This window comes from Lemur catta, chromosome 1 (assembly GCF_020740605.2).
Source record: "Lemur catta isolate mLemCat1 chromosome 1, mLemCat1.pri, whole genome shotgun sequence".
In the NCBI taxonomy this organism is placed as follows: domain Eukaryota; kingdom Metazoa; phylum Chordata; class Mammalia; order Primates; family Lemuridae; genus Lemur; species Lemur catta.
In genome coordinates, this window is record NC_059128.1 from 143,324,043 (window position 1) to 143,348,599 (window position 24,557).

Genomic DNA, 24,557 nt, shown 5'->3' on the forward strand with positions numbered 1-24,557 from the left:
TTCCCACGAGACAGGAAGATCTCCTTCGAGAGAGCGTCTCAGGGAAATGCCTCTCCTCTGAGAATCTGTCTTCTCCCGTTCGTCCGGAAGCTTGCTCAGAAACGACCCCCTCCACACCCCGCTGTTTGGGCAGAAGAAAAAGAGAAACAGACGGTCTCACAGTGAATTGCACTGCTGGCTTTAATGTCTCCGCCAGAGTCCTCAGGAGCCGGAAGGGCTGGTCTCGAACACACCACAGACTGGAGGACACCCATCCTGGGGTTCGGATGACCGTGTGCGCACGGCAGCCTTCTGGGCTTTGCCTTAATCCCAGGGTCATTCTTACCCATCTCCTTTCTCTCCCCAGCAAAACTTCACTCACGTCAATGTCCTTTTCTCTGCTCTCAGTCTTAGAGAAAGTACATGACAGATAGCACAGAGCGGTGTAATAGGTGCTGCTCCCAGCAATAATTTCTTCTTAAAATGGGGCACTTAGAGCTATAGCTACTCATTAAACCAGAGACCACATTGCGTTTGAGGTGACCCTGGTCCCCATCCTGGGGAAGTGACTATTTGGGGGAAGCTGTGGGAACGGCTGAGAGTCGGAATAAACCCACTGAAGAGGTTCGACGGCCAAGCCACAGAAAAGCCCTCCCTGGAGGAGAAGGAGGAGGAAGAGGAGGAGGAGGAAGAGGAGGAGGAGGAGGGGGAGGAGGAGGACTGACAGGGAGGATCCCTGGGGGAGGAAGAAAAGTTAGGATGCTTTGGAGCCAGGAGAGGAAAGGATTTCAAGAAAGAGAACTGAAATGAGGCTCAGGAAAGGTTAAGTAATGTCTCCAAAGTTACAAATAGATGGGATTTGAACTCAGGTCCCAGTGAGGACAGCAGGGCTCCAGGTTGGCTGCAGGTCACCCAGACTTTTATGAAAGTCCGAGTGTATTATATTTGTATTTACTTTTTACAACTGGGGTTTTGGATTCAGCTTTTTAAAGGGTTATCCATCCCTCAAAACGTGATTCTTAAAATCCAAACTGCAGGATGCTGTGTTCATATGGGCACACATTTGTGCTAATTTTGTCACAGAGCCATCTCACTGGGCCCAGAGTGGGCTGGAGAGATCTTGGATGGGTGGATTCCTGAGCTTTCTGAACAGAACCGCAGGCTCTACAGAGGCGGCAGGTGCCCCGGTCCTCACCCAGGCTGGACTTACAGCACGAATCATCCCTGAACCCCCTTCAAGAAGCCCAAGTGTTACCTGGTATTCACTAAACTCAGAGGTTAAACCGATGCAGAAAGTCATCATAGATGACAAAGGACAATCATAGGTGTTTTTCAGTGTTGCTGGTTTAATATAATGATGAGGACAAGAACAGAGCTTTGAAAGATTTATTGTGAAGCCATCAACTCTTTCAGGAGGATTAAATGTGGCATCCAACAAGCTATAAATCTCCAGTACTGTTTAATTGATAATCATGAGCAGTGTCCTCGTCTTCTCACCCAGGTAGTAAACACTGACCCGGCCCCGTGATTTCCAGACTCTATAATGGCAGATTCAACTCCCGATGCTCACCGCTAGGTGCGAAGTCTAACTCAGACCTGAGAACAGATGGGAAGGGGTGAGGAATGTGTGACCTGGGGGTGAACTTTTGCCTCCAAACTCCTCCCCCCACTTTTTCCAAGTCCAAACCGACAGTGTATGAATTCTAAAATTTCACCCTTTCCAGGAATTTGTAAGCATCAAAAACCATTGATCCAAGCACTGTCATAGGCTTTGATACCTTTTGTTCTCCTGAGTCCTTAAAAGGAGATTCCACCGCTGTGGCTCATACACGGCCAGTGTGGTTCTGAGTTGAAAGGCAGAGGATAGAACAGAAGCTCTTGCTACGTACGGTGCTCGTGGGCGCAAGCGCTAGAGAGGTGTGTCGGCAACCAGGCAGGGCGTGTGCAGGTAACACGAGTGATGACTCCCAAATCAGGTTTGAAACAACAATATAAGGTGTGATTCATGTCGGCTGAGAATTTTGGCCTGTCCAAAAGAGAAAAGAGTGAGCTCCAGTTGAACATATACAGAACCACTAAATTAGGCCTGAGATCCACTTTGGAGAACGCGAGCGGACGCTTACCTTTACCTGGATCGTTGAGATGATGGCCACAGGACTTGCTTCTCCCCGTTCTGCGGAGCCTTGGCACGGATATCACCATCGGGCCAGAACAGCCTCTGCACCATTACCCCCCACGCCCCACCGCCTCGCTCAGTCTCACATCGAGGTTGAAAGGTTAATTCTGTTAAACAATTCCCAGGTGAGGTTTTCAGGTGCAAATTCATGCACAGACATGCCAGAAGTCTCCACGCTTTATGGATGACTCATTCTGTGATTCATACGAGCCCTTTAAAAAATCAGGGTGCTGAAGTGTTGTGAATATATTTACTGAGGAAACAGTGTCTCACATAGTCGGAGGAGCTGAGGCTGGTTGCAAATGCGGCTACTCTGATACTCCGACCACTGCCTGGAGACAGTCAGCCTTGCTTCTGCGTCTCCAATGACACGCATGGTGTCCTCTGCTCGGAGTGACACCCTCATAGGCTGTGGCTTGCTTCTGCAACAAGTGAGGTCTGCACTGGAGAAAAATAGGGTTAAACTTGATTGCAAGTTCCAGGCAGGAATGAGCATGCCACGCTGACTGGCCACCATGCCGTGCCCACACACTGTGCTCCATGATTATGTACTGAGAGTTGAATGAATGGTGTTTTCAAGCCCCGGTGCTGGAGTCAGAGACCAAAACATATTCTCTTTACTGTCCTACACACTGTCAGTTTCAACAGGTGTATGTTCAGCACCTGCCAAGTGCCCAGCACCACCCCACCTGGACTCCCCAGGCTTTCTTGGGTGCAAAAATACAGATCCGCTAAATGATTTTGACAGTCTTTTTATAAGTGATTTCCAGATACAATTGGTGTGTCTGAAATGATCTAATCCATTTAGAAAGCAGTCTTTTTTTTCTGGGATATTTCTTTGCTCTTGTTAAGTAGCTAAAAGTTGGACTTGTTTGTTTTTTTCCCTAGGAAAACCTCTTTTTTGTGATGGAGTATCTCAACGGAGGAGACTTAATGTACCACATCCAAAGCTGTCACAAGTTTGACCTCTCCAGAGCCACGTAAGAGCCCTTTGAAGGGTTTGGGGTTTTTTTATTTTGCTTGTCAGTCCCCGTGTATCCAGTGCGTACAGAACACGTTTCCCACAGAGTATTTTTTTCCTGCCTAAATCCCAGGCCGAGGGCAAGGTTACCCCCTTGGGAATATATCAAACAAGGCGATCGTCTTCCCAGTGTGTGAAACTGAAGTTCAGGGCACTGTGGTTTCATTTCCCTGTGTCTCGAAACCAACGCCTTAGTTTCCTAAGGGAGAACCCCGATGCGTGAGGCTCACCTGTGCACAAGAGCAGTCAAACGGAACGCGAACCGCAAGGTGGCCCCCAGGGAGGGAGCTTTCACGGGAAGTTCAGTGTGGAGGCATAAAGTGTTTGGCTCCTGGGGCGTGAAAATTAGGCAACTGGAGAGGCCCTTACTCTATTTGAGAATAAATCTGCACCTGCTCTGGCATCGAGTGGCCTCAGACACAGGTGAGATGGAGCAGGCTGCGCTTACCTGGCAGGACTGTGGCTGAGCCCATGTACCCACTGCCCCTGCCCGTGCTGTTTCCCCTTCGGCCTGGACTTCCTGCTTCCTGTGACAAGCAAAAGAAAACTGTGCCACTGACTCACTTAAAAACGATGGGCACACGCCAGTGTCCTCTGTGTGATGTCCAGTCCTCTCTCTGCAGCAGCACTTTGTGTGGTTTAGGTCAAACTACGTTAAAAGATGGACTCGGTCCACCGCCAGCTCCCGCAAAGCCCTGGGCGGAAACGGCTGTTTTGTCACACCTAGTGGGCAGCACGCTGCTGGTCCCATTGCCTCCAGGACACTCCTCAGCAAAGCTCCCAGAGAAAATTTTATCAGATTTCTGCAGCAGAGAATTCACTGGGCATTTTTCACGCCAGAAAGGATTCCCCCAGCCCACCGTCCGCCGCAGCCGGCTTGGACACGCACTATCTACTGTGTCCTAAATGCCTTCTCGGAGGGACAATTTTGCATTCGTCCCTGAGACCCAGCAAATCTCACTTCCAGGAAACTCTTGCTTATATCTGACCTTAATCGCACTCGTGACAGTGTAAACTCATCCCCTGTGAGCCCATCCGTTGCCAGTGAAGACGAAGAGTAACTTGTCATCTTGCATCTTCCAATATCCTTTCTTCCACCTCCCGGGCTGTATTTTTCAGCCTGGCTAAAGGTTGTCAGTGTGAGAATAAACCAGCCAGATCTGTTTCAAATAGCTCTGCATACAGGTCTGTGGGCACCAGCAGAGTTGAAAAATAAAGGGGGAAATTATTTGCCTGTTATACTATTACGTTAAATGTCCATGTATGTTTTATTAGCAAAAATTGCCAATGCAAGCAGTGTAGTTTACAACATAAGAATAAGCACCAAGTACAGGTGGGACCCACGTAAGATACCTGGTGTTTCCTACTCCCAGGGCTGAGGCTGGAGGTGTCTGAGCCTCACCTTCTTCTGTGTAGAACGAATGGATGACATTTTCCTCCCTAGGATTAAACAAAATCGTGTGTGTGCCATTTAGCCAGCACTGCATGGACACAAGACATCAGCCGGGTTTGGGGATGTTATTTTGTTCAGTGACTCTGTTCACCTTGAACCTTGTTCTCTTCCTGCAGATTTTATGCTGCCGAAATCATTCTTGGTCTGCAGTTCCTCCACTCCAAAGGAATCGTCTACAGGTACACTCTGCTCTTTGGAAACAAATGCTAAGATATCGGATTTCCTGGTCCAGTTCATTCAATCGCCGTATGTTAGTGAAATGACATGGCTGGTGTGCTTCTGGGGTAGAAAGTTCCACACCCATGCCTCCTGCCCACAGTGATCACATGGATGATGATTTTTTTTATTTCAGCATATTACAGGGGTACAAATGTTTAGGTTACATATATTGCCTTTGCCCGGCCTAAGTCAGAGCTACCAGCGTGCCCATGCCCCAGACAGTGCTCACCACACCCATTAGGTGTGAATATACCCATCCCCTCCTCCTCCCTCCACCTGCCCGACACCCGATGAATGTTACTTCCACATGTGCACATAAGTGTTGATCAATTAATACCAATTTGACGGTAAGTACATGTGGTGCTTGTTTTTCCATTCTTGTGATACATCACTTAGTAGAATGGGCTCCAGCTCCATCCAGGATAATACAAGAGGTGCTAGATCACCATTGTTTTTTGTGGCTAAGTAGTACTCCATGGTATACATATACCACATTTTATTAATCCACTCGTGTATTGATTGGCACTTGGGTTGTTTCCACATCTGTGCAATTGTGAATTGTGCTGCTATAAATTTAATAACAACCAAGGAAGTAATTCCAGTCTCAAAAGCAAGAAGGTTCTACTCTCATTTCATCCCTCGGTGGAGACCTTACCTCTGTCCTCCCCTCCCTTTTCTCATTTCCTCCCCTTACTCTGCTTCCTCTCTCTTCCGTCCCCTTTGCACCTCCTATTTTTTGCTTGTGTTTGCTTTGGGCCACCTGGAAATGTTTGTGCAATTTCCTCTTTAGGGGCCAGGGAGGGGAGCTCTTTCGTGAACACTCACCTCTGAAAACCGATGATTCCACACCTTGCAGAAGTGCACAGAACACTCGTGTGTCCTCTTTCATGAAGCCAAAATTTCTCTGTTGTATGACACCATTTCACGTTCTTCTGTCAAAGCTATTGTACCTCAGTGTCCTCACTTCTTTCTGCAAAACATAGTCAACACTTACTTGGCATACAGATCTTCACAAGCTTAGTGTCAGGTTTCCAACTTACTGCAGACTGGGGGCTGGGGAAGGAAAAGGAAGGAGCTGGCCCAGAGGCTGGCTGAGCTGCCGAGACCAGGTGATTAATATGGAAGCTTTGGTGCTTACAGAGCACAAACCTCCCTTAGGAGGGAAGGACGTGTCCTTTTCCAGAGGTGCAGCCAAGTGAGATTTGCCACATTTGGAGTCACAGAACTAAAGGCTTCGGGGACTCTGGGGAAGGCAGTCTTCTTAAGCAGGATCTTTGAATACAGATTTTTTGGGTCCATCTACACAATAATAGACTAAGGAGTTGTTTTATATTATTTTTTAATCTTCAGGAAATCAAGAAATACTATTTGAAAGCCCCCAAGAGAATCCATGCTTCCTTTCAACATTTCTCTTTATACCTGTAAGGCCTGTGATATATCTAAAATATGCCTGTACTTGGGCACTGAGTAGATTGTGTGGGATGGATGGATCGTGGATGGACAAATGGATGGATATGGATGGATGGATGAATGATGGATGGATGGACAGATGGATGGATGTTGGATGGATGGATGGATCATGGTTGGATGGACAGATGGATGGTGGATGGATGGTGGATGGATGGATGGATGGATGAATGGATGGATGAGTGGATGGATGGATGTTGGATGGACAAATGTTGGATGGATGGATGGATGGATGGATGGATCATGGTTGGATGGACAGATGGATGGTGGATGGATGGTGGATGGATGGATGGATGGATGGATGAGTGGATGGATGGATAGATGATGGATGGATGGACAGATGGATGGATTTATGATGGATAGATGAATAGATGATAAATAAATGGATGATGGATGGATGGATTATGAATGAGGGATGGGTGATAGCTACATGGATAGGTAGATGGACAGACGGTTGGGAGACAGGTAAGAGATCAGGAAGGTTGGAGACAGAGACCTTAGAGCTAAAATCCAAACCCACATGCCTGGGCGCTGTTTCTCCATTTTGCAATGTTTTCCATTGGAAACACTATGAGTAAAAATAATAACAACTTCAGATTAAAGGACTGTTGTGAGAATCAAATCATAAAATGCACATGCAAACAAGAAAACCCAGTGCAAACAATAGACACTCTGTTCATTGTTTTCACAATCTGTGTATAGCCCTGCAGCCAGATATCTGGCTCCCTAGAGATGACTCCAAAACCATCCTTCAGCCAAATTTCTAGAAACATATGTAAATGCTCTAAGTGATGCAAATATGTTTCATGTAGCAGAAACTTAAAATGATATCCATATGGTGTAGCATGTAGATTTGATGACGGACCTCAAATTTTAGCATAAAGTGTTAAATATAACCTATAACTGGACATAGTAAAATGTATACGTTGCAATGAAACTGTGTGTTTAATTCCAACGCAAGATCAGGGAGACAGAAGACAGAAGACAGCTAGCACTCCCTAATGAGAGGGCTTGGACATATTGGACGTCTTCAGTCCTGAGAGTGAAAGTGTGGCAGCATTTGAGTTAGGATGAGAGAAAAACAGAGCTGACATGGATGGGAGACATAGTCCAGGCCTCCCAGTTAGACAGACGCTGCCGGTGACGCGGTGGTAGTGGAGATTACCATGCTGGCCCAGATGGGAGACATCCGCACTCCGGGGACATCTGCTAGTTGTCTCAGCCCCAGCAAAACAGGTGTGTTGCACTCCCAGCTTCCCTAGCTAACTTGCTCTCACAGAAGGTGGAGAAAACGAATGAATGAACTGGAACTGATAATCACTGGCTGGTAGTGATCATGTGACACACACTGACTGGATGCCCAGTGCATGCCGTGCTGTTATCAGAACAGTCACAATGCAACAAATATTTAATAACAGCGGTGCATATTCCCAGCTGAACAAGGGAGACAGATGAAACAGTGACGGGAACTTTAGAAGAATATGCATACTGATGAAAGGTCACATAAAACCACACGAGCCTTTGCTTAAGCAAAGCGAGGCCTTGTTACCAAACGGGAGCAGAGAAGGCGGAGCCGTCAGAAACCGAGGCAGCGTCCCTCTCGTCGTCCCTGTCTCTTTGGGCTCACGTGGCCTCCCAGTTGTACCCCGGACAGTGAGATGTTGCTTTGCTTTTGTTTTCCAGGGACCTGAAGCTAGATAACATCCTGCTAGACAAAGACGGACACATCAAGATCGCGGACTTCGGAATGTGCAAGGAGAACATGCTGGGAGACGCGAAGACGAACACCTTCTGCGGGACACCTGACTACATCGCGCCGGAGGTAGGATGCGCCGCCCCGAGGCCTCCTCTCGCCCTCCCAACTCAACACACCCCGGCTGCACACCGCTGCCGCTGCTTCTTCCTCCCCTGAAAACCAGAAGGTTCTGAGTATTTTGGTCCAAGCTTTGTCCTTGATGTTTTCTAAGTGTTCCGTCAGTGTTCCTGTGGCTGCTGTCACTGTACGGGGGATGCTACTCGCGCCGATTACAGCTCTCCAAGGCTCGGATGGTTCTGCCATCCCTTTGGTCACGGCTCTGACCCACCCGCAGCCTTAAAATATGCTCACTCTGCTCAGGTGTACCAGAGGAGCCACCGGCAAGGAGCCAGGTAGAAGCAAATATCCACCTAGGTCAAGTGGCGTCACTGTGGGCTCCAAGACCTGACTGAGGGTTCCAAGCTGCCACAGTCTCACTGACACCCATTTCCTCCTCTGTGACATGGGTGTAACGCTGATGTCACCATGTTACTGGGAGCATTAAATCAGGGAGCATATGACACTTAAACCTCACCCACCCCATGCCCTAAAAACAATAATAAAGCATCAATATCATATTCCCAACACCCAGAGGAACAGCATTGGTGCAGAAATTGTCCATCAACCCAAGTAAACCCACCTCCAGGGAGCTCGGAGACTCCCCACCATGTGGTCCTTCCCATAGCTTGGGACTCGTCCTAGTGGCTTTTTTATCTTCTGTCTCCCTGCACAACTGGATGTTTGTTCTAAAGTCAAGGACTGTTTCTTACTCTTTTTTTTTAAACTTTTTATTTAGAAATAATTATATATTCACAGGAAGTTGCAAAAATAGCACACAAATATCTCCCGTATGTGTGGTGCACCCAGGTTGCCCCAGGGTTAGGTGACACGTGGCTGTGGCACAACAGCAAAACCAGGAAACTGACACTGGCCCAAGTGCACCTTGGGCAGGTGGTTCTGTGCCATTTTCTCACATGGGCAGGCTTGTGTGACCTTATTCGCTTTTCTGTCTCAGGACCTAGTGCCGGGTGCTCGGTGATGCCTTTTAGAAGAATGAATGGATGGATTAATTGATACATGTGTGAATGGGTGATGGTTGTTTGATAAAAAGATAGTGACGGACCTCTGATTTCCCGGGTAAAATAACTTTCGCAGCGAATCCCTGTCATTGCCAAAGTGATGATGGCAGCCCCAGTCTAAGAACCGTGTGGCTTTGCCCTGTGGTTGGGTGGTATTTCATTGTAATTTAACCTTGTTTAAAGGCAAGGTTAGCCCTGTGTTCCACAAGAAATTGTGGCTTTTAACTTGCAAGGCATTGTTGAGCTCAGAGAGCTTGGCTCATTGATTTAATAACTTTCTGATATTAGAAATCTCTGCCTCATTCAGGTTAGCACAAACACAGATATTGATGCAGCAAACCATCTGCAATTTAAAGTGAAGCCAAAGCTAATGAAGGCACAAGTTAATTAAGTTCAGCCTCTGAGTTCCCCTTCCTAATAATTCTAAAATATTAGAAGGATATTGGTGCTATTCTGAGCACCACATTTGAAAAAGAAAATGGCCAAATTCAAGATGTATGGAGGGTAAGGGCCAAAATGTTAAAGGGTCTGAGAACCACGTCATATGAGGAACAAAGACGAGAGACAGCCACAGTGCGCAGACTACCTGGCCTCCCACCTGGCCGCCCACCTGGCCTTCCTCCCTCCCCATCCAGCCCCAGCACATCCTCGTTACATATTTTGAATTTTTTTGATCAGCTAAAAAAGCATCCCTCGAGGACGCAGGACAATGCCTAGTCTAGCCCTGGACTCACCGGCTCAGCTCTGGGGGCTGAAGGGGTCTCAGGCACCACTCACTGTGCAGGAGAAAGGGGGGAGGTGGCACCGAGTGGTGACGCCGTTGGTCGTGTTGTGCTGGTTTCTCAGGTTCAGCTGTGTGTGCAGAGCGGTGCTTCTGATCCTTTGGGCAAAAGCAAGGGAGGGACAGGGACAGGACAGAAGAGACCACAAGGAGGTAAGGCCACAGGGGGACATGGAAGAGGGACCACCTGAGCCCGTAAGTCAACTCTATCCAGTCATCAGCTTGTCATGACATCCAGTTTTCAGGGCGATCTTTGCTGAAACCGCGCACATCGTCACCGCCAATGATTCGCGGAGCGGCTTCGCGAGGTTCAGGAGGATTTTCACAAGCTCACTGCTTTGCCTTCTGTCTCTGCCTCTGGGTTTCACAGATCCTGCTGGGTCAGAAATACAACCACTCTGTCGACTGGTGGTCCTTCGGGGTTCTGCTGTACGAGATGCTCATCGGGCAGTCGCCCTTCCACGGGCAGGACGAGGAAGAGCTCTTCCACTCCATCCGCATGGACAGCCCCTTCTACCCGCGCTGGCTGGAGAAGGAGGCCAAGGACCTGTTGGTGAAGGTAGGAATGAGGTCAGGGAAGTCTTCAGGGGATGAACGTTTGGGTGTCTGGTCAGTATCCCATTCCTTTCTAGACTCTGACTTACGCCTGGTAAACAACAATTGCACTGAACCGGGTTTAAAAGGGACACACACTCATGAACATCAGGTATCGAAATTAGTATAAGATAAACACTCACATGTATCATTGATAAAAGAAATGCCCAGGAACCATCTCCGTGACTCTTCAATACCCTCTCTTGGAGGTGTAGTTGGTCCATGGAACAAGCCCAGTTTGTGGCTTAGAACTCAGACTTTTGTTTCCCGTAGTCGCTATTAAAAGTATTCAGCCCAGCTCACCTTCCTGCCCCTGGTTGAAATCTTGGACAGGATGCATGACTCTTCTGCTTACTTAGGTAAAAGACAAACCTGTTGTCTCTCTGAAGTCATAAAATACTGTCTCAGCTGAGAAATTAAAACCATCAAGTCCAGGATAGCAGTCATTGCATCCGTCTTAAGGCTAAAGCTAGGACTACCGATCCCCTCCCTCCGGGCAGAGGGGGCGGTTGCTAGTGGCTCGCCCTCGCAGAAGGGAGTGCAGGCCTGTCATGGTGATTCTGTCCTTGTTTCTTCCTCCCCAACTCTTGGGTCTCTGCCTCTGACCATACCAGGCAAAAGCAGAGAGAGGAAGGAGAGAAGCAGAAAGAACTGTCCTTACGTGGCGGGGTAGCCTCACGCTCTGAATCTGCAGGATGGTTAAAGCTGGGAGCTTAGTGAGGCACCCTGGTACGTTCTGCAGAAATACTTACCTCTGGGGCCATTTCTGGCTGAAACCCTTGAGAGACAGGCTGCTCAATGCATCCCTCACCTATGTACCGTAACAACACTGCTTCAGCAACACGCCTTCCCGCTGCCGGCCGCCCGTGCAGCAGACCACCTTGGGCAGCACAATCGACCCTTGGACAGGTCAAGGGTTAGGGGCACCGATCCCTGCACAGTCAAAACGCTGCATCTAACTTTTGACTCCCCCAAAACTTCACTACTTAACCTGTTGGCTGGAAGCCTTACCATAACATAAACAGTTGATTAGCACATATTTTATGTTACATGTATTATGTGCTACATTCTTACAATAAAGTAAGCTAGAGAAAATAAAATGTTATTAAGAAAATCATAAGGGAGAGGGACATATATTTACTCTTCATTAAATGGAAGTGGATCATCATAAAGGTCTTCGTCCTCATCATTTCACGTTGAGTAGGCTGAGGAAGAGGAGGAGTCTTACTGTCTGAGGGGTGGCAGCTGTGGGAGAGGTGGGGGAGGCAGAAGGGGAGGAAGGAGAGGTGGGTGCACTCGGTGTGACTCTTATTGAAAAGAATCTGCACGTAAGTGGACTGTACAGTTCACACCCATGTTGTTCTCGGGTCACCTGTACTTAAAATGCTGTCCTCCAACACACCCTACTCATTGTCCACTGGACATATTGTTGATTTCGTCACCCTAACACACTCGGAGAGTGCAGGCTGTTACCATCTTAGTAGCAATCTCCAGAATTCACCGTCAAAGCAGAGGTCAGCCCCCAATCCACGATAGCCTGGATCCGCTAAGAATCAGGGTGCAGAGCTACAGGCAGACACCCGGCTCTGAGAACCACTAGCCATGAACCGGGAGCTCCTCAGGCCAACGTACAGATGTGAGAACGCCTGAGAGCCGCCATGAAAGATGTGGACTTTAGACAGAGTTCCAGTTCACCTTTCTTGAGGAGGCAAAATGCTATGCACAGCGTGTGAGTGTAGCAAGTTGCAAGATGAAAATGCATCATGTCCACACAACATGCTAAATACACGTGAGAACAGTAAGGACCTGCATTACCTGAGTTGTCCCAGCAAATATTTGTATCAAAGAGACCCACCGGATTGATCAAGAGTCTAGCAGGTCTAAAGGAAGTGGACCAAGAATACAGGTGTTTGGGAAGAAACATTGTTTTCATTTGTATGATCTCATATGTCAAATGGTTAATGAAATCGTCATTTAGGGAAATACTTTTTATCCTTGATCTTGCCGTATTGAAAATAGAAACAGGATAGAGGCTATCAGTAGGTTTTAAGTAGAAACTTAGAAAAATATTCATAGACGCGTCTTTTTTCACTAGTCTACTTTTTTTCTCTCGAAGATCTACTTGGAATTAAATTAGAAGGGAATACACTTCCACCTCTCTAATAAAAGTGGCAACTTGTCTAGGGCATAAGGAATTTTGAGGGAACTCCAGAGCTCTCTCCCTGGGGAGCAAAGACCTTGAATCTGAGAAGTGCTGACGAAGCCCTCGCCCAGGAGGAATGAAATGAGTTATTTAAAAATCTGAGCCCGTTCCACTCAGCGTTCACTTTCTGACTGTGATCCAAACAGGCAATAAACTTGGAAAACTCCCTCCATGACCAATTAAATTCACTTTTAATGACTAAACAAAACACATTTAAAATGAAAGCTAATTTCAGAATTAACCAATAAAAAGAAAAGATAGCAGCAGTAAAAACAAGTTAGTGGGCTCTGAATGTAAACAGTTTTGCCTGACACCAAGGCAAGTTCAAACATTGTTACAATCGCTACGTTCATGTTACACTTGGCTCTGGGAAGGACGCAAGGTGAAGTGTGTTAGTCGACTCTGGCTGCCGTACAAGATCCCACCGAGTGGGCAGGTTAAACAACAGACATTGATTTCTCACAGTTCTGTTCTGGAGGCTGGAAGTCCAAGATCAAGGCATCCAGAAGGGTCGGTTCCTGGTGCAGGCTCCCTTCCTGGCTTGTGGACGGCCACCTGCTTGCTGTGCCTGGGGGTGGTGGGGAGAGAGAGAGAGAGAGAGAGAGAGAGAGAATGAGAGAGCTCTGGTCTCCCTTTCTTATCAGGATTCTAATCCTGTTGGATCAGGGCCCCACCCTTATGGCCTCATTTAACCTTAATTATCTCCTGAAGGCCCTCTTGACAATCACATTGTGAATTTTGAAGGGACACAATTCAGTCCATAGCACAAGGGCTACTCGGAGAAGCCTGGGCCAACAAAACCCACTAGAAAAGGAAATGAGGAAGAAATTTGGTCTGTATCTTCAGAGAGCCGAGGGCACCTCCAGACGCAGGGCTCTCTCCAGGTGAGTCACCACCGGATGGAGGCCCTGGAGCTACAGGTGCGATCCTTCAACACCTGATAACGCCCCATAAAACAGCCTTCCCATGGTGTGCCTACCACATCCAGCTCAACCCCAGGATCTGGGCCAGCTTCAGGCGAGGACTGAGGGTGGAGGGGTGGTGGAGGCCTGAGGGAGCAAACCAGAAGTAACCCCAGGGAGAGGAGCTGGGAGTGATGCCTTCAAAGGACAGGAAGGTTGTGTAGGAGGAAGGGATCACTTCCTGTTGGAGGAGAAAAGCTGAAAAGCTGTGTGCGTGGAGTCCTACCCAGCAATAAAAAGGAACGAACTGTTGATACGCAAAACAACTTGGAAGGATCTCAAGGGCATTATGCTGACTGCAAAAAGCCAATCTCAAAAGATCAATATCTGCATCCATTTACATAACATCAGTGAAACCACAGAGCTGCAGAGATGGAAATCAGACTGGCGGTCGCCAGGGGTTGGGGCATTGGGGACAGGAGGGCAGGTAGCACAAGAAGGATCTTCGGGGTGATGGAGCAGTTTGAATCTGGCCTGTCCTGGGGGTTGCCCAGATCTGCACAAGTGATAAAATGGCACAACTAGTTCATACACACATCGTACCAGTGCCGGCTCCTGGTTTTGATATTGTGCTACCAAGTGAGACAGAACCGTCGGGCGAGAGCGGGTGAAGAGCTCAAGTTTTAAAACAAAAGTAAATCTAAGGCTAAGTGACATGCAAATACCAAAAAATAAGTAAACAAATAAAAGTCACCTGCAGAGTTTCAGTGGCAGGAGAAAGTATCTTCTACTTTGTGCAAGAGTAGAAAATAAGTTTGATTGACTGGAGCAGAAACCAAGACCATTAACGATAAAGAAATAAACAAAAGGACTACTTGGGTGAAAGAGGCTTTTAAATTCACATAGGAGAGTTTGGGCTTATTATTTCCCACATGAGTTAGTAAAAATTCCATGTCCTTTTTCTTGCACATATTCTTACACTGGGGCTGATAAAAATTAGTTTCCATTGTGCAGTTTGCCACCCATAAGATTGGCTTCTAGTTTTTATCTTTGTTCTTCATTTGTTTTCATCCAACAGTCCCCACAGACCCATTTTCTGCAAAAATCAAAGGTAATGCTGTTTTTCAGAAATTTTCTCTAGGGGACTTGACAAAATGTTGTGAAACCCGGAGTTCATAGGTCCACTGGAAAAGCTGCACAAAGCAGCATTTGGTGGCATCTGTTACAGCATCAGTACCAGCCTCTGTCCCCATTTGCCCTCCCAGCACATGGATGCATGTAACGCACTGAACAATTGCACATCAGGGGAGGCCGTGCTCCATCAAGAATTACAGCTGGGACATCACCGCATTGCCAAAGAAACACTCTTTTCTTCCTCGTTTATTCATCCAGGATGTGCTGTCCGTTTGTTTGAAAATGACAGAAAATTAATAATCTTGAACAGAAATACCTCTCTCATTTATAGAAAGACATGTCTGAGGAGGGGCTGCAAAGGGAAGGTAGATTCCAGGGACAATCTGTCAACAGTCACCGGTGGTCCTCCTCCACAATCCGGAACTGTTTTCTTGCCCAGACTGTCAAAAAAATTTAAACGAACTCCCACGGCATCCTAGCCATTTACTTCCTATAAATGTAAACTATCCTCCTGACAGCTTTTATGGACAAGAGCAAGTCTGTCTTCAGGAATTTTATTTCCTTTGTGCAGCTTTCCTGCCATGAAGCCACTAGCCTGGGCCTCCCCTGAGGTCACTGGTCATCCCCTGAACCTCTGCAGGTTGACCGGCTGCAGGGAAGAGAATGTAATAATTTACTATTCTGTGCAAAACTAGAAAGAATATTGAACCTCTGAGCTGAAAGTCATATTATCTTCTCATTATACATTTTATTATTTTAAATATTTTTTTTAAATGTCATGGGTACATACACTAAGCTCAGAAGGCTCTTTGTCATGATCCCCTCAGTACAAATGCCACGTGTGCACGAAAAGCTCATGGAAAACCCAGCATGGTGCTTACTTGGCCCAAGGCACTTACTTCTAACTTAACTTCCTGAAACTTTTCAGTAGAACAACATGAGCTAGTTTTCACCCTGTTCTTGAGACACTTACACCTTCTATCTAACCTTGTTGCATCAAAATGTCCTTGAGAAATACAGGTTAATTGTTTATTATCATCGTTTCAAGAGAAGAGATTTGAAGCAGGTCACTCATTCCCTCCACTTCTAAAAGACTGATCTGCGTTTCCATCTGTTGACTCATGTGGGTTTGGGGGTCTCCGGAGAAATATCTCACTGTGAACTTGGTGCCTCCTTTTTATGTAGAAAACAAGAGGCGGAGAGAAGATGAGAATAGAAGACTCATGACCCGCAGATAAGCAGGAAAGACAGCTTGTTCACTTATTCCACAGACATTCGCGAGTATCTGCAGAGTGCCCATCACTGGGCTAGGTTCCGTAAGAAACAGAATTCAAAGTAGAACTACCATTTGATCCAGCAATCCCACTCCTGGGCATCTACCCAAAGGACAAAAAAACATTCTATAAAAAAGACATCTGCACCCGAATGTTTATAGCAGCACAATTCACAATCACAAAGATGTGGAATCAACCCAAGTGCCCATCAATGCATGAGTGGATTAATAAAATGTGGTATATGTATACCATGGAGTACTACTCAGCCATAAAAAGCAACAGTGATCTAGCATCTCTTATATTAACCTGAATGGAGCTGAAGCCCATTGTTCTAAGTGAAGCATCACAAGAATGGAAAAGCAAACACCACATGTACTCACTATTAAATTGGAACTAACTGATCAACACTTACATGCACATATGGAAGTAACATTCATCAGGGATCAGGCAGATGGCAGGGGGAGGAGAGGATGGATAAATTCACACCTAACGGGTACAATGCACACTATCTGGGGGATGGGAACACTTATAACTGACTCAAAAGCAATGGTACAAAAGCAATTTATGTAACCAAAATGTCTGTACCCCCATACATTTTATTTATTCTGAAATTTAAAAAAAAAGAAAGGAAAAGAAAGGATGTCTGACCTCCAGGGCTTACAGTCTAGTAAGAAAAACAGACTCTTAAAAATGATCCAATGTGCTGATTTCTGTAATGGCGGGAGGACCTTCTGTGGCAGAGGAGAGACCACCCAATGTGAGAAGCGGGAAGGAGGCTGCTTCCCACTTGGGCTCCACCACTGGCTGGATTACAATCTTGAGCAAGTTACACAGCCACTCTGAGCCTCAGTTTCCTCAGCTGACAATTGGGATGATGATACCTGCTTTTAGAATTTGTTTTTAAAACCAGGATGATCTAGCTGAGGCATCTGGCACAGTGCCTGACTCTCAAAGAACGTTGGTTGGGGTGAATGATGCCATCAATCGTAGGACCGTGACTATAACCTGGAGAGGAGAGGGAGTGAGCTCACTGTCCACAGAGGTAATCAAAGAAAACTTCGCTGAGAAGGAGGAGTGAAAGACAAGGCAGGATTTAAAGATAACGAGAAGGAAATGGGAGTGGGCTGTGGGGAGAGTGTCTCACAGCAAGATGGAAACGTCCTTGGTGAGGGCAGAGGCAGGAAAGGCAGATGGTGTATTCAGGGAGCGGGAACGTCTGGACAGGAGAGGGATCCAGTGGGAATCGGAGACCTGGGAGTCAGCATCAGATGACAGAGAGCCTCGAATGCCGGCCAAGGGGCCAGAGGACGCCAGGTCTCACTGGGCCTTAAAGATCATCTAACCCTTCACTTTATAGATGAACAAACTGAGATGCAGAAAACTTACCCAAGGCCATGTGGGTAGCAAATCTGTTGAACAACTGTCTCATGTGGTTTTTACCGTGCAGCGGTTCCCTAACTGGGTGCTTTGGAACCAGCTTTCCACAGAGAGTCCCCAGCGACCCCCATGGCAGGAGGGGAGAGAGGACCGAGCCGGGGATTTACCAGTCAGATATACCGGGTGGTTGTGTGAACATTTCACTTGGACCTTTAAGAGAGATTCTCCTACTTTAAAAACAGGGAAAACAAAAATCTCCACTTTGCTACAGCACATTGTTTGGTCTTCATTTTTTTGGCTGCGTGGAGCCTTTGAAGATTTTCAGGTAGTAAGGTAACATAAGGGAAGCAGTGTTTGAGAACAGGCAGACTAGCTATTTTTATACACAGTAAAAAGACAAGACCGTTGCAATTCGGATGTGAAGGGAAGTGAAGCCCTTTACAGAGCCCCCTGGAAAAATCACTGCATATCACCATGCTTTCTGCTGTAAAGATCCACAGCCTCCTAAAAACCCTGTAACTTGGGGTTACTTCATAAATAAACATCTCGCTAACGCAGGAGCGGTGGATGCCTGCCCCAGACGCCCAGGGGAACTGTTACCTTCCTAAGTTAATGCTCAGACTCTCCTGTTCCTTCTTGCCCTTGGCAGGTTTTATTTAAGCTTGAAAAGTTTCCAAGCTGCTTTCCTGTCTTGCAAATGTTCATTTTGACCTTCTAGGGGAAAGTAACAGGAGAGAGAGGTGTACAAAGAGGAACGTATGCAGGTCCCAGCTCAGAGATGATAAGAGATGGACTTTGAATGAAATTTTACGCACCCAGCATGTTTGCAGGAGGCAAAAGTAATTGTCTTTGCTCAGATGCCTTGTAAAGTCCAAAGCTGACTGTCTGGGACCAGTTTATATCATACCTGAGTCCTCACAATGCTGGACTCCTAAGAAGGCAGTTAGTGAGAAATCATACTCAATTGACAGACCATTGATCAAATGGCAAACTGATCACTTATTCTGTGCTGTTGGGTTTTACAGACCAGGAGTTACAGTGCACAAACATGTGCATATGCATGTATGCACGTGTGTGTGCATGTGTTTGTGTGCAGTCCTGTGTATGCATGTGTGTGGCTATGTATGTGTTCATGTGTGTGTGCATGTGTTCATGTGCATTCCTGTGTATGCATGTGTGTGCCTGTCTCTGTGTGTTCATGTATGTGCATATTCATGTGTGTGCATATGTATGCATGCATGTGTTCATGTACACTCATGTGTGCATGTGTGTGCCTGTCTATGTGCATGTGTTTGTGTACGTGTGTGCATATGTGCACATCTGCTCATGTACATTCGTGTGTGTGCATGTATGTACATGCATGTGTGCGTTGCTATTTCATTCATCCACAGGTCAGCTCTGTGAGGAGAGCTCTCAGCTCACTTTATAGGCGAGGAAACTGACTCAGGGCTCTGTCACTTGCCAGAGGTCTCATAAATAACCCAAGGCAAAGCTGATTTCAAACCGGGTCTATGAAACTCAGAAGGTAGCACATCAAGGGCAAAGAACAAGGGGGCAAAAGCCCAGACTCCAGAATATTCGGAAAGCCTCCTTCGGGCTGAGCGTTGGGGCCAGTCTGGCGTGGGTCAGTCTTTGTGAAGGCTGGTAGAGAGGTGAGGTCAGGAAACCGTGGGATGGAGCACTCAGCTGGTGAGCCAGCTTTCCCAGGAGAAGTAACCTGCTTCTCTCCTCTCCCCTCCAGCTCTTCGTGCGGGAGCCTGAGAAGAGGCTGGGCGTGCAGGGAGACATCCGCCAGCACCCTTTGTTTCGGGAGATCAACTGGGAAGAGCTTGAGCGGAAGGAGATTGACCCACCATTCCGGCCGAAAGTGGTAAGGACTTGCCGTGGGGGCCTTGGGTTGGCCGGGCCATCTGCCTGTCCCCACCCCGCCCCACCCTCCGGCTCACACAGGCTGCCGGGCTGCTGGGGGAAGGTGGGGAGGTTACGCCTGTTTATGAAATTTAACCTCTGTGGTCAAGACGCACCTGCATGAAGAACGCTGCGTGCTCCTGCCTTAGGTCGACCACATATTTGTGAGGGTGACTGTCAGAGGAGATGGAGGTTTGCACGTGGCACACACATGCTCAGTGGGCACAGTCTGGGTGACCCAAACTTGTGCATGAACCCTAATCCTATGTCAGGGATTCCGGAGCCATTTTTAAATATTTATTAAAGTTCATTAACATCTGCAGTGTGTTCATGTAACTACATTCCCTAATGGCAATGGTTAGGTGTTCTTTGGCTTAAGGAAAAAAATAAATAAATTGGTGCTTAGAAAAAGATAGATCTCTAAATTCCCACCTAATATTTGCTAGCAAAGGTCACAGACCTACATCAGGAAAGGCCACTAGAGAGTGAAAACAGAAATAAAGCAGCATTAAGTTGCAAAAAGTTCTGGAGCTGGAGGGCTGTGATGGTCGTACAACAACGTGAATGTACTTAATGCCACTGAACTGTGCACTTAACAATAACTAAGATGGTGAATTTTATGTTATGCATATTATACCATCATTTTTAAAAATAAGTAATAATTTGTAAAAGATTAAAGCCAAATGGTGGATCTGCCAGCTTTAACCGATCCTGGCGCTTGTGGGGAATATGGAGGTAAGTACCCAGATAGACAGGGGCCGTCTCTGCCGTGTCTTTGCGCCCAAATGGCTCAGGCCTGTGGGTTTCACAGCAAAGTGTTCACCCTGGAAGACAGCCACGGTGGCTGGCTGTGACAGCAGGTCTGTCCCTGCAGAGTAAAAGGACAGAGGTTGAATTTGGGGCTCAATCCTGCTTCATGTAAACTATTAACCAGAAACATTAGATCCTGTTTGTTCACAGTGGATTTCCTTTACGTGGATTTAATTATACTACTATTAATATTAAGCTGATGACTCCGAATTATAGAGATTTTCAGTAAAGGACACACATAATCCATAGGTATTCCCTCAGCTTAGTTTATCTGCAAACATCAACTCTGTCGTACACAGATTAGACCCAGATATCAAAAGTTAAGATAATGAATTTAGCGGCTCATTTTCTTCTCCTTTTCCCCCCGCTTACACTGTGACCAAGAAATCACCGTACGACTGCAGCAACTTTGACAAGGAATTCTTAAACGAGAAACCCCGGCTGTCGTTCGCCGACCGCGCCCTGATCAACAGCATGGACCAGAACATGTTCAGGAACTTCTCCTTCGTCAACCCGGGCATGGAGCGGCTCATCTCCTGAACCTCGCCTCCCCAGGGGAACTGGTCCGAGAGTGACACCTCTCGGGTTCCTTTTTCAACGTGGAAAAGAAAAGAAACACTCAACAACAGAGGCCGAGACGTCAGCCCCGCGCCCGACCGTCTACCTGTAGCAGAAACCGACTCTACTTCACTAAGGACTGCGCCCTGCCGTGCGGCTCCCGGCACGGTTCCCGGACACTGTCCACACTAGGTCATGACTAACCCTGGCTGTTTACTTGAACGCTGGTTCTCCACGTTGGGAACTCAACACTGCTCTCCATGGTGGCTCCGCACTCGGATCCCAACTGCTGAGCAGTGACATGTTCCGTGAAAGGAGGAGCAAACAGAACACAAACGTCTCCAGACTGAAAGAAAGAGCCTGGCGCCTGGCAGACGTGGTGGCACATCTCACCCGTTTTATTCTGTTTATATCTGTGGACGTGTAAATGGCTAAGGGGCACAGCCCTGAATAGGTTTTTATGGGAATTCTTCACAATAAACATAGGTTGTAACTTGAGATTTACCAATCCATTCATTCTGATTAGCTGTGAAATTCGCAGGAAAGAGGAGAATGGAAAAATGGGAAAAGCTTCCGTGATTGGGAAGTTTGGCTAGAACACCTACGCTGGTTCTCTGGTCAAGACAGACCTCAAATGTAGAGTTCAGCAAAGATAGGGCCACTTCACTCTTGCCAGTAAAACCTTTCCCTCCATCCATCGTTCTCTGACTTCAATATCAGCGCAGTCATTCATTCCCATCCTCTCATTATAACAAGAAAAGAAAAAGTGCACGATTCTTCAGAGCGAAAAGAAAACCAACCCCTGGTCATCCCACGACTGATGATTTGATGACTCATAATCCCCTCCTGAGGGATCATTCGAGACCAATGCCCCATGCCTGCTACTGGCAGTGGTCAATTGCGTTGAATTAGAATTCTAACTATATGTTTTTAAAGTATCTGTGCTGTTTGTATATTTTGATAAAATGTTGTGACTTCATGACAAAGAGGTGGATGTGTAAAAATGGAATAAAAAAAAAAGACAGACACCTCTTAATAGTTTAATTCCCTACTTGTCCCCACCACCCACCCTGAGAACTTGATTCTGTCATGTTGATCATCAAAATGTAGCAAGTGTTGAGTTGATGTTGTAAACTTTGGAAAGCATAAAAAAAAAAATCCTAAAATAGGTGAGAAATTCAGATAATTCTTAATTGTTGTTGTTATCGAAACCGCAAGGGGGTTTCAGACTAGACCCAGCTGCCCACTGCACACAGATCCAATTGTTGTGACGACAACAGTTGCCAAGGAAGAAAAGAATCTTAAGGCAAAGGACAGACGTCTTTTGGGAGAATGGGAGAAAGGGGTCCTGGGCTTTTTAAGGAGGGGCAACGTGCACGGGGCAGGTCGAGGACCCTGGGGCAGGTCATGGCGGGTGGTGACCTCTGGCACCAGGAATCTCCCCCAGGCACCTTCAGAGTCTCAACTTCATCTTGTAAAAATTCCACCATCTCTGGGAAACAACTCAAAAAGTTCAAGTGGTTAATTCAGGGAGAAGATTGTTAAAAAAAACACATAGGGGTCATTGAGATTTGTTCGTAGAGCCTGTTACCTCGTCCTTACATCCCTCTGTCTCCTCCTGACAAGATTTTGGGCAGGAGTGGCCTGTGGGTGTGGCCCCTGCCCCATCCTCAGGCCACTCTGCCAACGCTGCCTCCTCCAAGGCCAATGTTGGGATGGAGGGAAAACTCGGCTTTCACCCTCAGAAATTTCACTGAAAAGTCAACTTACAATAAAGTAGATTTTCTCCTAAGAGAAAAGCCATCAAATTTATTTTAATGTGTATATGTTGGAATCCTCAGAAACAAAGATGCCACTCCCAGCAGGGCTCAGAAGCTCATATGCCTTTCTGGTAAAATGGGTTATGGGAGGAGGAAAGAGGAATTGTACAAAGGATTACTCCTGAGGAGGAACCAATGGGGAACAGAGATTAACTGGTAAATAAGTCCCTTTAGAATTTAAATGAGTCTGAGTGGGGCAGGAAAGTGAGAGAGACCTTGAGGCTTCTTTAGTCAGTCCCGCATGTCAAAATGCCATATTTGGGGGTAAACTAGTTCTAATTTCCCTCACTAACTTCTCCCCAGCCCTTGTGGAATGTTCCCAGTCCTTTCTGCAGCATTTATTTAAGGAAGGACACTTTGACCTCTGACCTCCCCCCTTGGGACCCCTAAGGCAGCATGTTCCTCGTTCATCCCCTCCACCCGGGACTGCCCCTCCGCTGGCCCCTTCCTCCTCCTCCTCCTCCTCCCACCTCCCGCCTTCCAGGACCACTCGACAGGGCGAATTAAAAAATACACAAGTGCGCCGTGTAGAGGGTGGGGTGGTGGTATTCCCGCAAAAGACAGAACCTGTGACCTGTGAGACTGTATTTGGGAAGAGGGTCTTCGAGGGCGTAACTTAGTGAAGGATCTCAAGAGGGGACCATCCAGCATTATACAGATGGGCCCTAAATCACTGCCGTGTCTAGTGTCTATGTCTCAATGCTCGATATAAGAGAAGGGAGGGGAGGGTTTCCCATGCACACACACATACATATACACACACATACATACACACACGCACACACACACAGCAGACAAGGCAGAGATCAGACTGATGCTGCCACCAGCCACGGAAGAGGCAGGAAGGATCCTGCCCTAGAGCCCTTGGAGGGAGCCTGGCCCTACCCACACCTTGATTTTGGACTTCTAGTCCCCAAAACTGTGGGAGAGTTAATCTCTGCTGCCTTTAAGTCACCCAGTTTGTGGTCATTCATTACAGCGGCCACAGGGCACTCATCCACTGCTCAGTGGAGCCAGCGCTGTGCTGGGACAGGGCAGTGGTGACATTTGTAGCCACTGCACCTGCAGGTGGGGGCTTCACATTCCCGCCCGGCCCTCACACAGCTTGTCCTGGGACAGGACTTCCCGACTTTGCTCCACTTTCTGTCCACAGGAATGTCCCACCCTGGTTCTCACTCTTCTTTGCATTTTCCCTCACCAGCCTCTAGCATCCTCCTAGATACGAGATACTAGATACAAGATATTAGACATAAGGCTCAGGGCTTTTCCACCAAAGTGGGAGCTGTTTCTGTTCATGACTCAGTGGCCGTTTCTTCCTGGAGACGTGACACCCCCAATGCAGTGTCCTTTATGAACCCGGGTCAGTATTTAGAGGGACAAAGACTCCCCTGTGCACGTGTTAACTTGTCATTAGAAGAAGGAACACAGGAAACACTGAAGTCAGTCACCTGTGAGGGGCATGGGGGTGAGGGATGAGGTGGCCCTGCTCTGGGGACACCTTCCCGTACAGTTTTGACTCTTGAAAGCTTCTTTGTGTTCTACCTACTCAAAATAAAAATAAAATTAAATCAAAAAGAATAGAAAGGGGATAAAAATCTACAACCGAAGGTAAGCTAACACAAATCAATCTAATTGCATTTCTAACAAATAAATAACCCTGTTGAAGGAGAAGGAAAGAAGGTAGGAAGGAAGAAACAAGGAAAAAAAGAAAAGAAAGTGAATCCACATAACACTTCAGAGGCAAGGATTTTAAAATTAAAGGGGTAGAAAGATCTTGTGTAAGCTCCGAAGTACGATACACACCGCAGGCAAGGTCTTCACCACCTTTCCACCCTGAAGCTCAAGGTGGAAACCCTTGGGGTCATCCTAGATGCTTCCCCATCCCTCCATCACCATAATGGGGGGCCTTAAAACGCCCCTCTCCAAAATCAAAAAAAGTAGACAAAAATAAGCAAGGATATGGGAGATCTGAATAATGATTCACTAGCTTGAGCTAATAAAGAGAAT

General features: G+C 47.0%; 1 protein-coding gene and 2 long non-coding RNA genes across 7 annotated transcripts in view; 1 reads left to right on the forward strand and 2 right to left on the reverse strand.

Annotated features, from left to right (window-relative positions):
• Positions 1 to 21,756, forward strand: part of PRKCQ (protein kinase C theta) — a 90,121-nt gene extending 68,365 nt beyond the window's left edge. For all 5 annotated transcript variants that reach the window (XM_045536261.1, XM_045536246.1, XM_045536256.1 and 2 more), the window contains 6 exons: positions 3,044 to 3,135; positions 4,746 to 4,808; positions 7,999 to 8,137; positions 10,341 to 10,529; positions 19,196 to 19,324; positions 20,557 to 21,756. In XM_045536261.1, the coding sequence (XP_045392217.1) occupies positions 3,044 to 3,135; positions 4,746 to 4,808; positions 7,999 to 8,137; positions 10,341 to 10,529; positions 19,196 to 19,324; positions 20,557 to 20,712 (768 nt within the window). In that variant the 3' untranslated portion in view covers positions 20,713 to 21,756. The remainder of the gene's footprint in view (positions 1 to 3,043; positions 3,136 to 4,745; positions 4,809 to 7,998; positions 8,138 to 10,340; positions 10,530 to 19,195; positions 19,325 to 20,556) is intronic.
• LOC123626984 lies at positions 98 to 10,136 on the reverse strand. The gene is made up of 3 exons (XR_006731092.1): positions 9,924 to 10,136; positions 5,674 to 5,818; positions 98 to 121 (listed from the first exon to the last, which is right to left on the reverse strand). It is a non-coding gene; the product is annotated as an uncharacterized LOC123626984 (long non-coding RNA).
• Positions 1,352 to 2,885, reverse strand: LOC123626979. The gene is made up of 3 exons (XR_006731086.1): positions 2,103 to 2,885; positions 1,758 to 2,005; positions 1,352 to 1,575 (listed from the first exon to the last, which is right to left on the reverse strand). It is a non-coding gene; the product is annotated as an uncharacterized LOC123626979 (long non-coding RNA).
• Positions 21,757 to 24,557: the final 2,801 nt, after the last annotated feature.